At 50.8% G+C, this 12,080-nt stretch overlaps 1 protein-coding gene across 1 annotated transcript in view; it reads right to left on the minus strand.

Moving 5' to 3' along the window:
- Positions 1 to 8,269: 8,269 nt before the first annotated feature.
- The window catches only part of SND1 (staphylococcal nuclease and tudor domain containing 1), a 438,879-nt gene continuing 435,068 nt past the window's right edge, over positions 8,270 to 12,080 (minus strand). The window contains exons 22-24 of the mRNA XM_017957142.2: positions 11,176 to 11,379; positions 8,980 to 9,024; positions 8,270 to 8,868 (exon numbers count right to left, since the gene is read on the minus strand). Coding sequence (XP_017812631.1) covers positions 8,803 to 8,868; positions 8,980 to 9,024; positions 11,176 to 11,379 — 315 coding nt within the window. The 3' untranslated portion in view covers positions 8,270 to 8,802. The remainder of the gene's footprint in view (positions 8,869 to 8,979; positions 9,025 to 11,175; positions 11,380 to 12,080) is intronic.

Here is a 12,080-nt window from a genome sequence, read left to right on the forward strand (position 1 = left end):
CCCCAGCACAGGACCTTCTCCAGAACTACACCCACATCAGCAGGGAGGACTCATTTTCTGCTGCTGGTTTTCAGGTCTGTGAATCAGAACTGCCTCCTCCAAGAGACATCTACACACACACCCCAGCTCCCACCACTAACTTCCTTCACTGTCTAAATGCAGATTTCAGGTCCGAGGCAAAGTGTCTATGTGTAAGTTTTGGCTGGGCATGGTGTCCTCCATGCCAGGTGAGGTATGGGCATATGTCCTCTCCCTAGTCCGTGCAGCCAGAGGCTCTGTGCTGTTTGCTGCTGTAACTTCAGCACCCAAACAGTGCCTGGCATGACAGGTACTCAGTGCACATGGGCTGAACGCCTTAGCTACAGGACTAGTTCCACGCCAGCAAGGTGAAGGGATGGAGCCCTCTGCCCTGGGTGTGCATGACTCCCGCCTCCCATCACTCCACAACTGGGCAGCCAGAGACAGCCCAGCCATCTCAGCCTCCCCACCCCCCACCTCCTGACACCTTGACTCCCTTCTGGCTTCAACCCCACAAAGCTCTCCAGAGCAGAGAGGTTCTTCCACGCCTGCGCCCTCTTCCCTGGGTGGTAACAGCAAACACTGAACACAGAATCTGTGCTGGGCCCTGTGTAAAGTGCTTTACAAATCTCTCTGAATTCTTTTCCTTTTTTATTTTTTTTAATTAAAAAAATAGTAGAGCTGGGGTCTCACTATGTTACCCAGGCTGGTCTTGAATGCCTAGGTTCAAGCGATCCTCCTGCCTTGGTCTCCCAGTGCTGGGACTACAGGCGTGAGTCACGGTGCCTGGCCTCTAAATTCTTTTATTAACCTTACAATGTAGGAATTTTTACCTTTCATTCTTCAGTTTATAGATGAGGGAACTGCCTCAGAGAGGTTAGCCCACTTGGGGCACTCGGCTAATGCGTGGCACGCTGGGACTCAAGCTCAGCCCATCTGCTTTCAGAACCATATCCACCACTGACTCCTTGAGATCAATCTCATGGCCGAGTTCTTGACCAGCACCAACTTGGCCTGATAATTACTAGTCTGCCTGACATCTATCTATTGATTCAGTCTCTGAACTCAGCCTATGGTTCTGCCTTTTTGAAACCCTAATTTCTGACCCCCTGGTCAGGTCCTGTCCTGACCATGTGCTAGGACAGGCTGGAGGGAGGCGGCCAACTCAGGCATAGTGGTTTCTGCAGTGGGCTGGAGGGAGGGCTTGATTCCATCAATACCATTTCCTCTATTGTGAAATCTCTGAGGCTGAGACACTGCTGACCACAGTTGAGTCAAGCATGTAAACGCATTGCGAAGCCAAACATAAGTATCATTGAGAATAACCGTAAGTAGCTTTGGCTTCATCTCCTTCCACATAATTGAGAATACAAAATGTTAACACCACAGGATCTATCCTGGACCTGTGGCATTCACGTGACTGCAGGAGAGCGAAATCTGCCTGAGTGGAGGGGGAGCTGGCCTATCTCCCAGGCCCAGATGACTCCTATAGATTGAGGCTGCCTGCTCACTGAATTGCATCAATATCACCTGATCCATGGCAGTGACTGGGCCCAGGGCCTAGAATGACTCGATTGAGCTAGGATAATAGGTCTGTATTGCCTGGCTGGACACAGCCAAGGCCCTCAGGCAGCAGGGTGAGGGACCCTTGTCTCCTGCTGGCCTTGTCCAAGGTTCTGAGGCAGCTGTGAAGAGGTGGGAGATGTGGGGCTCTGAAGCCCCTATCCTACCTTGTGTCAATTCAAGCCCCAGGCGCGGGTGCTCTGGCAAAGATACCTAGAGATTGTATGGTCCCATCATGTCGTCAGGACTATTTCAGGGAAAAATGTTTTCTAAAAGACCCTGGCACCAAGAACAGCCAAAACTATGGTGATAGGGGAAAAAGATGTTGCTTTCAGGGATGCTGATGTTCTACAGTTGATCCAAATGGTAGCTTCCGGAGTATATCAATTTGCAAAAAATCCACATATGCTTAAGATCTGTGCACTTCCCATAAGTTACACCTTAATCTGAAGTGAGCAGGGGGCCTTGAAGTCAGTGTCTCATGGAGGCCTGGTCAGCTCTCCGTGTCCTGGTTGGCTGCTTTTTCCCCAAAGGGTGGGGCTTCAGCTGGCCAGTGCCCAGGGCTGGTGAGACCAAAGTCCTTAGTTCTTTGGCCACACACTAGACTTGCAATGCAGAAAGCCTTCTGAGAAGAGCCCCACCAGCCAGGAGAGGGCTTTGCTCAGTGAGTTCCCTCAACCAGACCCATTGTTTATCAGGTAAACTGTTGAAGTTGTCACCCTGTCCTCAAAACCTTCCGCAACTCCCTGGAAGAGTTTTCTCCTTTGAGTTCCTACACTTTATTAAAAATTTAATAGCCATCTACAGACACACCTCCCAGACCAAGACACAGAACATTCCCAGTCACTTACGTCTCCCCAGCATCCTTCCTTATCTCACCCCGGGGCCCCTTGCCCCACCTGGAGGTAACCACCATCCAGATTTCTGTGTTGACCATCCTTTTGCTTTTGTGTTTCATTACATATATGTAGGGTGTCCACATGTCCCAGTTTACTGGAGATAGTGTCAGCTTAAACTTGCAGTTCAATGTCAGAATTTGTGTTCCTTTTTGCTCGCAAAAACATCCCTATTTGGACAATAAATTAAATGATCACCTAGGTACACGTATATCTAAGCAATGTATTTTTGGTTTTGAGCTTTAGAATAATGGTACTATATAATATGAAGTTCTCTGAGATGTGCTTTACTCATTCAACATTATTTCTGAGATTTATCCTTGCTTTGTGTGGTCACAGTTCATTTTCATTGCTGAGTAATATTCCATTGTGTGAATACACCTTGCCATGCCTGTAGTGCCCCATTTTTGTTTGTAGGAACAAAGCTGCAGTGCCTATTCTTGCATATGAGTTGCCCAGGCTGGAGCACAGTGGTGTGATCTCGGCTCACTGCAAGCTCCACCTCCTGGGTTCACACCATTCTCCTGCCTCAGCCTCCCGAGTAGCTGGGACTACAGGCACCCACCACCACACCCGGCTAGTTTTTTTGTATTTTTAGTAGAGACGGGGTTTCACCGTGTTAGCCAGGAAGGTCTGGATCCCCTGACCTGGTGATCTGCCTGCTTCGGCCTCCCAAAGTGCTGGGATTACAGGTGTGAGCCACTGCGCCCTGCCAGTGGGTTGTTCTTACACATGCGAATAGCCCCTGGCCACAGAACCAGGAGGAAATTGCTGGGTCATGGGGTATGGCCATTGTCAACTCGACAAGCTAAGGCCACAGCATTTGTACATACATTACATCAATCAGGTCTTTCTTTCACCAACATCTGCTCTCAGTATACTGTGAGCCCCATGAGGCTAGAGATAACTCTCCCTTTTCTCCCCAGCCCTTAGAACAGTGTCTGGAGCAGCTCAGGAAATGTTAAATGCCTGCATATTCAGGGGGGCTATGGATGGCTCAGGGCAGACTTATTCCCATCCTGGGGGAAAAAACCTCAAAGATGTTGCTGCTGGCAAAGCCACAGGAGCAGCCGCATTTTTGCATGTGCTGGTTCCTGCAATGGATCTACACAAATCCAGTGCACTGTCAACATGCAGTGGTTAGAAATATTCTGCCTGCTTGAGGGCTCTGGGCCTGTGACAGCAGTCACTCCTCTGCCCTGTGCAATGACACCCTAGCCTCCTTCATCTGAACCGGGACCCCACCTCACCCTGTAGGTCCCCGAGGGCCAGGCCTGCTGGTATGGACACCCTCCAAGGTGAAAGCCATGATGGAGAGAAAAATCATAGGCCTGGGGCCCGGAGACCTGTTTTCTATTCCTGGCCCTGCCATTAATAAACTGGGTGACCTTGGGCAAGTCACTTTATCTCCCTTCTCATTGTATAAAATGAGTTTGGACAGTGATAGCCAATTCTTGCACTTGAGGACTCATCAGAATCACCTGTTAAAATGGATCCCCAGGCCCTACCCTACGGGGATTGGGGCAGTAGGTCTGGAGTGGCACTTAGATACATGTATAGTTACATGACAATGAATTTAAAAAGACCACTGGAAACACAAATGGTTAAAAAAAATTCGATAGGAGACAGAGATTATAATAAAAAGCAGCCCTTCCCACCCCTAGTGTGCTTCCTACAGGCAACCACTTTTAATCATGTTTTTGATCTGATGGTTACTATCTTAGTGCTAAATAATAAGCTAGTTCTTGTTTTATCAACTTCAGACATTACCCATTGTCTTCCTGCTATGATAGATGAGGACTCAGCTCACTTACCCCCCCACCACTCCGAATATAGTTCTGGCACTATTTTTGGAAGCTGTATTTTAATGAGCACCCCAGGTGATTCAAATGTAGTTGGCCTGCCAGCCACACTTAGTGCCTAGTGAGACCTGGTGGAGACACCAAAGTGCCCATGGCCCACTTTGAAGCCCCTGGTTCTGCTTGACTTCTGGACTTGCTGGTTGGCCCTTTCCCTACCTGTGGAAGCTCAGAAAGGCTGGGCACAGGAGTCACACGGACAAGCACACTGTTCTGGGATTGTTGGGGACAGAACTGCCTTGCCCTGTCATCTTGCTTCCCCTTCTCATCTTGTGTCACCTTCTGCCCCTGGTTGCATAATTAATGTGAGCAGATTTCTCCTTTAGGGCCTGACACAGTCCTAGCAGACAGCTCAGTGTCTGACTTCTTTCTAATAATCAAGGAGTGGTGTATTCAAACGATGGACCACACAAAATGCACAAACTAAAACGAACCTAACCACGCAGATGAATCTCACAGGTGTGCTGGGTGGAAGACATCAGGCACATAAGAATACATATGGTTTGAGTCCCCTTATGTAAAATGTAAAGCTACACAAACCAAGAAAAACAAATCAACATAAAAACATAACAAACAAAATAGGCCAAAATCATCTACTGGGATAGAAGAGGGGTTACTTTTGGGGGTGAGAGCGGCTGTGGAGGGGCGCACGAGGGGCTGCTGATGCTCTTTTTTGGTGTGTGTGCTGTTTGTGTGGGTAATGTTCACTTTGTATTTGAGTGGTACCCTTTTCATTTGTGCGCCTTTTCAAATGTGTCTATTTCCTTATAAATGTTATTTCCCTTAAAGGAATGAAGAAAAACCAAGCAGCTCTCCTTCCTCCCTCCTAAACTCCCCCTTAAACAAGCCCTTCCCAGGATGGAACCAGGCAGGTTGAGGAGGCCAGAAACATGCCTGTGTGGTAGAGTGGGGCTGGGGAGGTGGGTTTGGAGCTGGAGCCCAGAGACCTGATCTTGCCAGTCTTGATGTATTCCAGAGTTCCAGCCTGGTGCCCCACAGTGCAAAGCTGCCTGCTGGGTCAAGGAAGTGGCTGGAAATGAGGCCCAAGCATGTTCCCTGGGAAGGATGACAAGATACTTGCCAGCTAGGACCCATGTGCCTTCTTCCCCACCTGCTCGCAGCCAAGCTGTCCAGGGAGAGGGTGGTGTATGGGCCCCCAGCCCGCCTCCTCAGGCTGCTGGCCAACCTAGTGTAAATATTATTACACGCCTACGCATCTGAAGGACGTTAATTATTAAAACACATGCCACCCAGGGTAGTGCACTGTAATTAGGTTCAAATTAAATTAGCATCCTCTTGTAATTAGGACATCAATAACCACTCTTGAGGCACCAGCTTTCTAGCCCATCCCCATTGCTTCCCAACATGGGCTAATGCAAAAAAAGGGGTCCATTGACTCTCTCCCCAGGACACAGAAATAATCAAATCAATAAATAAAATGGAGGCAGTCACGGGAGCCTTTCCCTCCACTGCCTGCCTTCCCTACTGATCCCGTACACTAGTAAGAGGAGGGAGATGAGGTCGCTGCGGAGGAGTCTCAGGCACCAATACTTCCCTGGTGGCTTTCCCAAGCCCTGGGCTCTGCTGCATCCACCCTCAGAGACCAGGAGAGTCCTCAACCTGCCCAGAGATAAGCGATGCCTTCCCGCCATCTGCTAGCCCCAGTTCTTTTCCTTTCCTCTGGGAAACTTCCCAGCCACCTGGGTCAGGGCCTCTGTCCCTTAAAGTTCCAGGGCACCACCCACTGTTGTGGCTTGTTATAGATAGCATGGCATCTGCTGCCTCCTCGAGAGTCCAGAGAGATGACCTTGGCACTCACTGGACCCAACACTGTGCTTGGCACTATCTGGGTCTTATTCCCTGTTTGGAGGAAGCCTAAATGGATGGGTAACAGGTGCTCAAGACACTTCACTATTCAACAGGAAAGGTGGACGGAGAAGCAGAACCCATGATCCTGAGGCCAAGGTGCAAGTTTTCTAACTCAGGAGGAGTGGGAGGAACCTGTGGAGAGCTTTTTCTGGCTACTGGTGCAAGGGCTGGTGCTGAGTGGACAGCTACAGATGAAAATAGAACGTGACGATGTGTGCGCACTCTGCGAGTGCCTCCTTCAAATCTGCGCCCTTGGCACGTGGCTTGCCTCACCCTGGTCCCAGCCCTATCCAGGTCACACCTCAGGAACTTGGCAGATGTGATACAGAGAGAAACATCAAGTTGGGGTCAAAACCAGACAAGCTGTGGTAGCGCCTTCCTGCCTGGTGACTGATCTGACCTTTGTCTCAACCAGCCTTGGAAGAGAAAAAAATCAGAAGTGGGAAGGCTCAGGCATAATTTCAATTGGAAAACTAAGGAGAGTTTATCCTTGGGTGCAGATGTAACCAAGGCAACTGTGAAGACCGTGAGATGATTTCAGACCCTTTCACAAAAGAGCGGGCTGGCATCTTGCCTTCTGCCGATTGTGTTCACTGTGAATACACATTGCACCCTACCAGAAGTACCTTGGAGGTCAAGAAATAGGTGAAATGGGCATTCTCTTCTTGATGGATAAAAATAAAACCAGAGACCATGGTGAGAGTGTGCTTCTCTGCTGGGGGCAGGACAGGAGTGGGGATGATGGAGAGATTCACACCAAGTAATCATCCACACCCCTCCTGACTTCCTGGGCCCCCTAAGGGGCTGCACGTAGTCAAGGGAAGCACAGTTTACTGGACCATAAAGGGTCTGATTCAGACAGTATAAGAACTTGTTCTGGCTAAGCCGGAGGCACTGCAAGTAGAAACTGTGAGTCCCCAAGAGGACCAAGGGAAACTAGTGTTTCTGGAGTTGAACTGACTCAACATTTCTCCCCACGGCCCCTCCCTGGTTCTTCCCACCCTCACCTCTCTTAACTATAATGCACCTTGAGTATAAGCAGCACACATGAGAACCCCGTAAGAGCCCTGGCCAGAACAAGTGTGTGTTACGGCAGGACCTCCAGCTAAGGAATGAGATCTGGCCAGCCAGGCCCTACCACCTCCACTGACTCTCCCTGTATCCCCCAAGATCAAAGGGTCACTTTTATATGGCAGCTTGGAGTATCACCCCAGATCAAAATGTTGGTGGGATGTGGGGCTGTCAGAAAGACGTGCCGCCAAGTTTCACCGAAGTAATGTGCCAGGGAGGGGAAGGAGCACACAGGTAATGCCGTCAGTGGAGGAATAATGAGGCGCTGGACACTGTGGGCGTGGGGAGTGGTGACTCTCACACTTGACTTTCTCTCCCCGGGACTCCTGGCCTCACACCACTGTGGCTCTTCCCTCATGGGCTACAGGCAGCCTGAGGATTCCAAGCTCCAGGGCCAGTTCTACCTGAGGACTTTTGGGGAGAGCTTATCAAGTCAGACATGAGCAACGGCTAACCTGGAGCAGACAGGCCTCTCACCTGGGACCTGGGTCCCTCTTGGAGAAGCCGGTCCTCCTAGCTCTGTTCTCCAGGGAAAAACCAGGGGGCCTGCGTTCTAAACCACTCTATCCCAGCCACAGCAGGAATTAGGGAAATCACCTCATTTCTCTCAGCTGATTTCCTTTTGAATCCTTTCTTGGGGATCTGGCAGGGTCTGCCTAAGGCTAGGTCCAGCAATTCACAGTGGTTAAATTGTTCTGGGTGCTGCTGGCTAAGCTGCTCTCTCTAAGGTCCTTGAAAACAGCCATGTGCAATAAGTCAAAAAAGACCTGTAGCCTCCTGCATGAGGGCCATGGTGCCAAGCGGTGCCTACTGGGGCCAGGAGTTGCTTGCTTAGACTCTGAAGATCTGCCTTGCTTTCCCCAGCTGGCTCTATTTTTAGGGAGAATGTCCAGGCATTTGGATGACTATCTTGGGGGTCATTCAAGTGTCCAGGTCTCCTCCTGGCTGAAGCCGCCAAGACTCCATGCTCTGGACCACACTGTGACCAATAAGGGCTGCAGACAGCACGTACTATTTTATTGGGCTTCAAAAGCTTTAAATACAGAATGGGCTGGCCAGGACAAAGATGTGAACACACTGGCATTTTAGAATGGATGTATCAGAAAAATCACATAATCAACAGTTGGACAGAGAGCTGGGAGGAGGGCAGTCTAGGATAGAGGCAGGTGCCAGCTGGCAGTCGGCCTGGGTGTTAGGATTACTCCCTCCACTAGGACATAGTCTTTGATGTTCCTTCCTGATTTGAGGACTCTTTTTAAAAAACCACAAACCTCTAAATAAAACCAACTGGGAGAGACTGTGGATAGCAGTGCCCATCATCACAGAGGACAAGGGTCTGCCCCCGAAAGCCTTGGGGTCCACCCCCCCAGCAGCCCCAATGCCACCCTACAAGACATTTCCACACACTGAAGCAAAGCTGGACCCAATCTACAACCCCTGTCTGGGGTTTGGAGTTGAAAACGCCCTCCTGGCAGAGGAAGAGGGAATGGCATGAGCGGTGCTGGGGGCCAAACCCGATCCCCTCCTTAGCGGCTGTAGCCAAATTCGTCTGCATCATCAGCTCGAAAGTCTCCATAGCGCCACAGATTCAGCTGTAATAAAGAACAGAAAATAGCTCTTCACGGACATGGGACCCACTGGAACTCAGAGGGCCAAACCCCTCAACTCAGTGCCCTCTCGGGGCTCCCAAGGCAAGAACTCACCCTGGCGCTCTTGGCTGACTCCTGGGCATTCAGGTATTCTGTGATCTGGAGGGACGAGAGAGGAAAGGGAGTGGTCAGGGGTGCCCTCAAATGATCAGCCAGCAGGACCCTGCAGAATGCTCAGGCCAGGGCCACAGCTGTCCCTTGCTCAAGCCCGTCCAATGGAGCCTAGTTCCCTCAGAGTAAAACGCAAAACACAATCAATTAGTCTCCTGGCTTATTCCCTTAACTCTTTGCACTAGCTCTTCTGTCTGCCTGGAACGCTCCTCTGGTCACGTGCTCCTGGCTACCTCTCCCACCCGCTTCAGGTCTGTGGTAAAGTATCTCCTTCTTAATGAGGTCTCGGGCAATCCCATTTAAAATTACAACCTAGGCCAGGTGTGGTGGCTCTCGCCTATAATTGCAGCACTTCGGGAGGCCAAGGCAGGAGGATCACTTGAGCCCAGGAGTTCAAGACCAGGCTGACCCCATCTCTATAAAAAAAATGAAAAAATTTAGCCAGGCATGGTGGCCCATGCATGCCTGCTAGTAGTCTCAGTTACTTGGCAGGCTGAGGTGGGAGGATCACTTGAGCCAGGGAGTTGAAGGCTGCAGTGAGCCATGATTCCGGCACTGCACCACTGTACTCCAGACCCGGTCTCAAAAGAAAGCAAACCAAACAAGAACAATACAAATACAACCTTCCCCTCCCATTCCTGACTCCCTGGATTCCACTTCTATTTTTTCACTGCAGTTATCATCTTCTAATATCCTATTTAATTTACTTATTATGTTCATTGTAATTGTTGTCTCCTCATGCTTGAATGTAAGCTCCTCAGGGCAGGGGTGCTGTCTCTTGCTCACTGATATACCACAGGCCCTCAATAAATGTCTGCTGATAGAATGAATAAATAAATGAACCCATGTTTTGTGTTTATCTCAGGGACTGCAGCAGAAGGAATTTTCTACATAGCAGAGGCATTATGGGCAGTTTCATATGCGGTACATTAAGATCTCCAATTCTATAGGGAGGCTGAAGCTGACCTCCTAGGAGCCATTTCCTAAGGAAAGTGGGGGTCTATCCAGAGGGGCCTAGGGGTTGGGCTTCTCTTGAGACACAGTGGCAATCCACAGGGGTGTCTTGTTCCAGTGTGTCATCAGCCTGCACAGCCACCAACACATTATGTGGGCCTGCGGTGCTTGAGGAAGAGAGGAAAGGCCAGGAGGGCTGGGAGAAGGGAGAGCAGTGGGCAAATGGAAGTGAGATGAAGAGGAGGAGTGTCTGGTTTTCATGCCACGCCTTTCTTGCCCCTGTCTCTGAGGGAACATAGGGAGACGCTGGCCACATCCTGCTGCCCTCTCATCACTTTCTGCCAGGAGACAGCAGCTCTGTGGGGGGCCGAGCTTCCCCCAGTCTGGCCCTCTTAGATGGGTCGCTGATTCAGCCCAGCTGGGAAGCAGGGCTGGTCTGCAATAGGGCCTCAGTGGCTGCTTGGTGAGAGGGCAGAGAGGGACTCAGAAATGTATAATGTTGGGTGGAAGGGGCTGCCTTGTATCCAGAGCCCAAAGCTAAACACCAATGGCTGCGCAGTGCAAGCTATTTCTCAGGTATGAGTGCACTGATTGTCATGATCAGCCTTGAGAAGTGGCAAGGCAGCTAGTGCTCCCCTCACTTCATGAGCAGGGAGCTGGGGCTCAGGAGGCTGGCTTCTCCTCTCAGAACGGCGGAGGCAGGACTCCAGGTTCACAGGGCTTTCCAAACAGCCGGAGGGCTGTGTAGCAGAGTCCTTCTGGGCCCTTCGGTGCTGCCTCCTCGACAGCTCTGGCTCGGGGTGGCACTGGGTATTAGGAATTGGTTATTGCCTTGGAAACTGTCTGTTGGAGAGTACGACTGGGAGAGCGGGAAAGACAGGCCTTGACCCTCTGCACATCGCCCCTGGCAAAGCTTTCTCGCCTGTCACCTGGGGGTACATGGGGAGGGAAGCTTTCCGCTCTAGTTTGCAGCTGCATTCTCAGCCAAACCCGCAGCCAATTAATTTGGGATGTAATTAACTTTAAAACAAAACAAAAAAACCCCAACAAACCCAAATCCATTATCTCTCCCCAGCAGGAACAGCAGGATGGTGGATTCCCTGCTCCCTTCCTGGCTTGTGGAACAGTCCCCTTCTCTGTGAGGGCGGTGGCGCAATGCTGGGGCCACCTCTCCATATCACGTACCACTTTCTGGAACTGTTTCTCCTTGCGCACCTCCACCATGACCAGCCCCTCCTTCACCAAGCCCAGCCCCACATCACCCTTGGAATCTGCAAACTGCAGGGTGACATGGGGGCAGCCGGAGCTCAGGTGTTCCACGTTGAGCAGGCACTGAGTGTTCTGGATATCCCGAACCACGCTGTCCACGGCGTCCGTGCGGGCATCATCCTGGAGCAGAGACACACTCAGGTCAGAGCAAGCCAGAGAACAACCACTTGGGCCCCAGCTCCTGTCCATGGACTCCCAAGAAAGTCTGGCTAGCAGGGGCCTGTAATTCACTCCCCAGAGAACCCTAGTGAGGCTGGCCAGGCACAGCGGCTCATGCCTGTAATCCCAGCACTTTGGGAGGCTGAGGTGGGTGGACCCCTTGAGGCCGAGAGTTGGCAACCGCCTGGCCAACACAGTGAAACCCCATCTCTACCAAAAACACAAAAATTAGCGGGGCGTGGTGGCGCATGCCTGTAATCCCAGCTACTCAGGAAACTGAGGCATGAGAATCGCTTGAACTTAGAAGGCGGAGGCTGCAGTGAGCCGAGATTGCACCATTGCACTCCAGCCTGGGTGACAGAGTGAGACTCGGCCTCAAAACAAAACAAAACAAAACAAAAACAGAAAGAACCCTAGTGAGGCAGAAACAGGCTCTGGATAGGAAGTCTTCCCCTTTTCTTTTCTTTTCCTTGCCCTCAGCCAGAGACTATTTGCAAGTGACCCCTTTCTTTCCTACCCTGTGCTCCCACCTGCCTGCCCTGTGTCTCCGAGGAAAAGTGACTTCTTCCCACTCAAAGCTCACCTACACTTGGTGTCCTCTCACTTCCTACCTCCTGCAGGACCTTGCTCCAGTGCACTAAGTCCATGACATCCTCTGTCTC

Source organism: Papio anubis, chromosome 4 (assembly GCF_008728515.1).
Source record: "Papio anubis isolate 15944 chromosome 4, Panubis1.0, whole genome shotgun sequence".
Taxonomy (NCBI): Eukaryota; Metazoa; Chordata; class Mammalia; order Primates; family Cercopithecidae; genus Papio; species Papio anubis.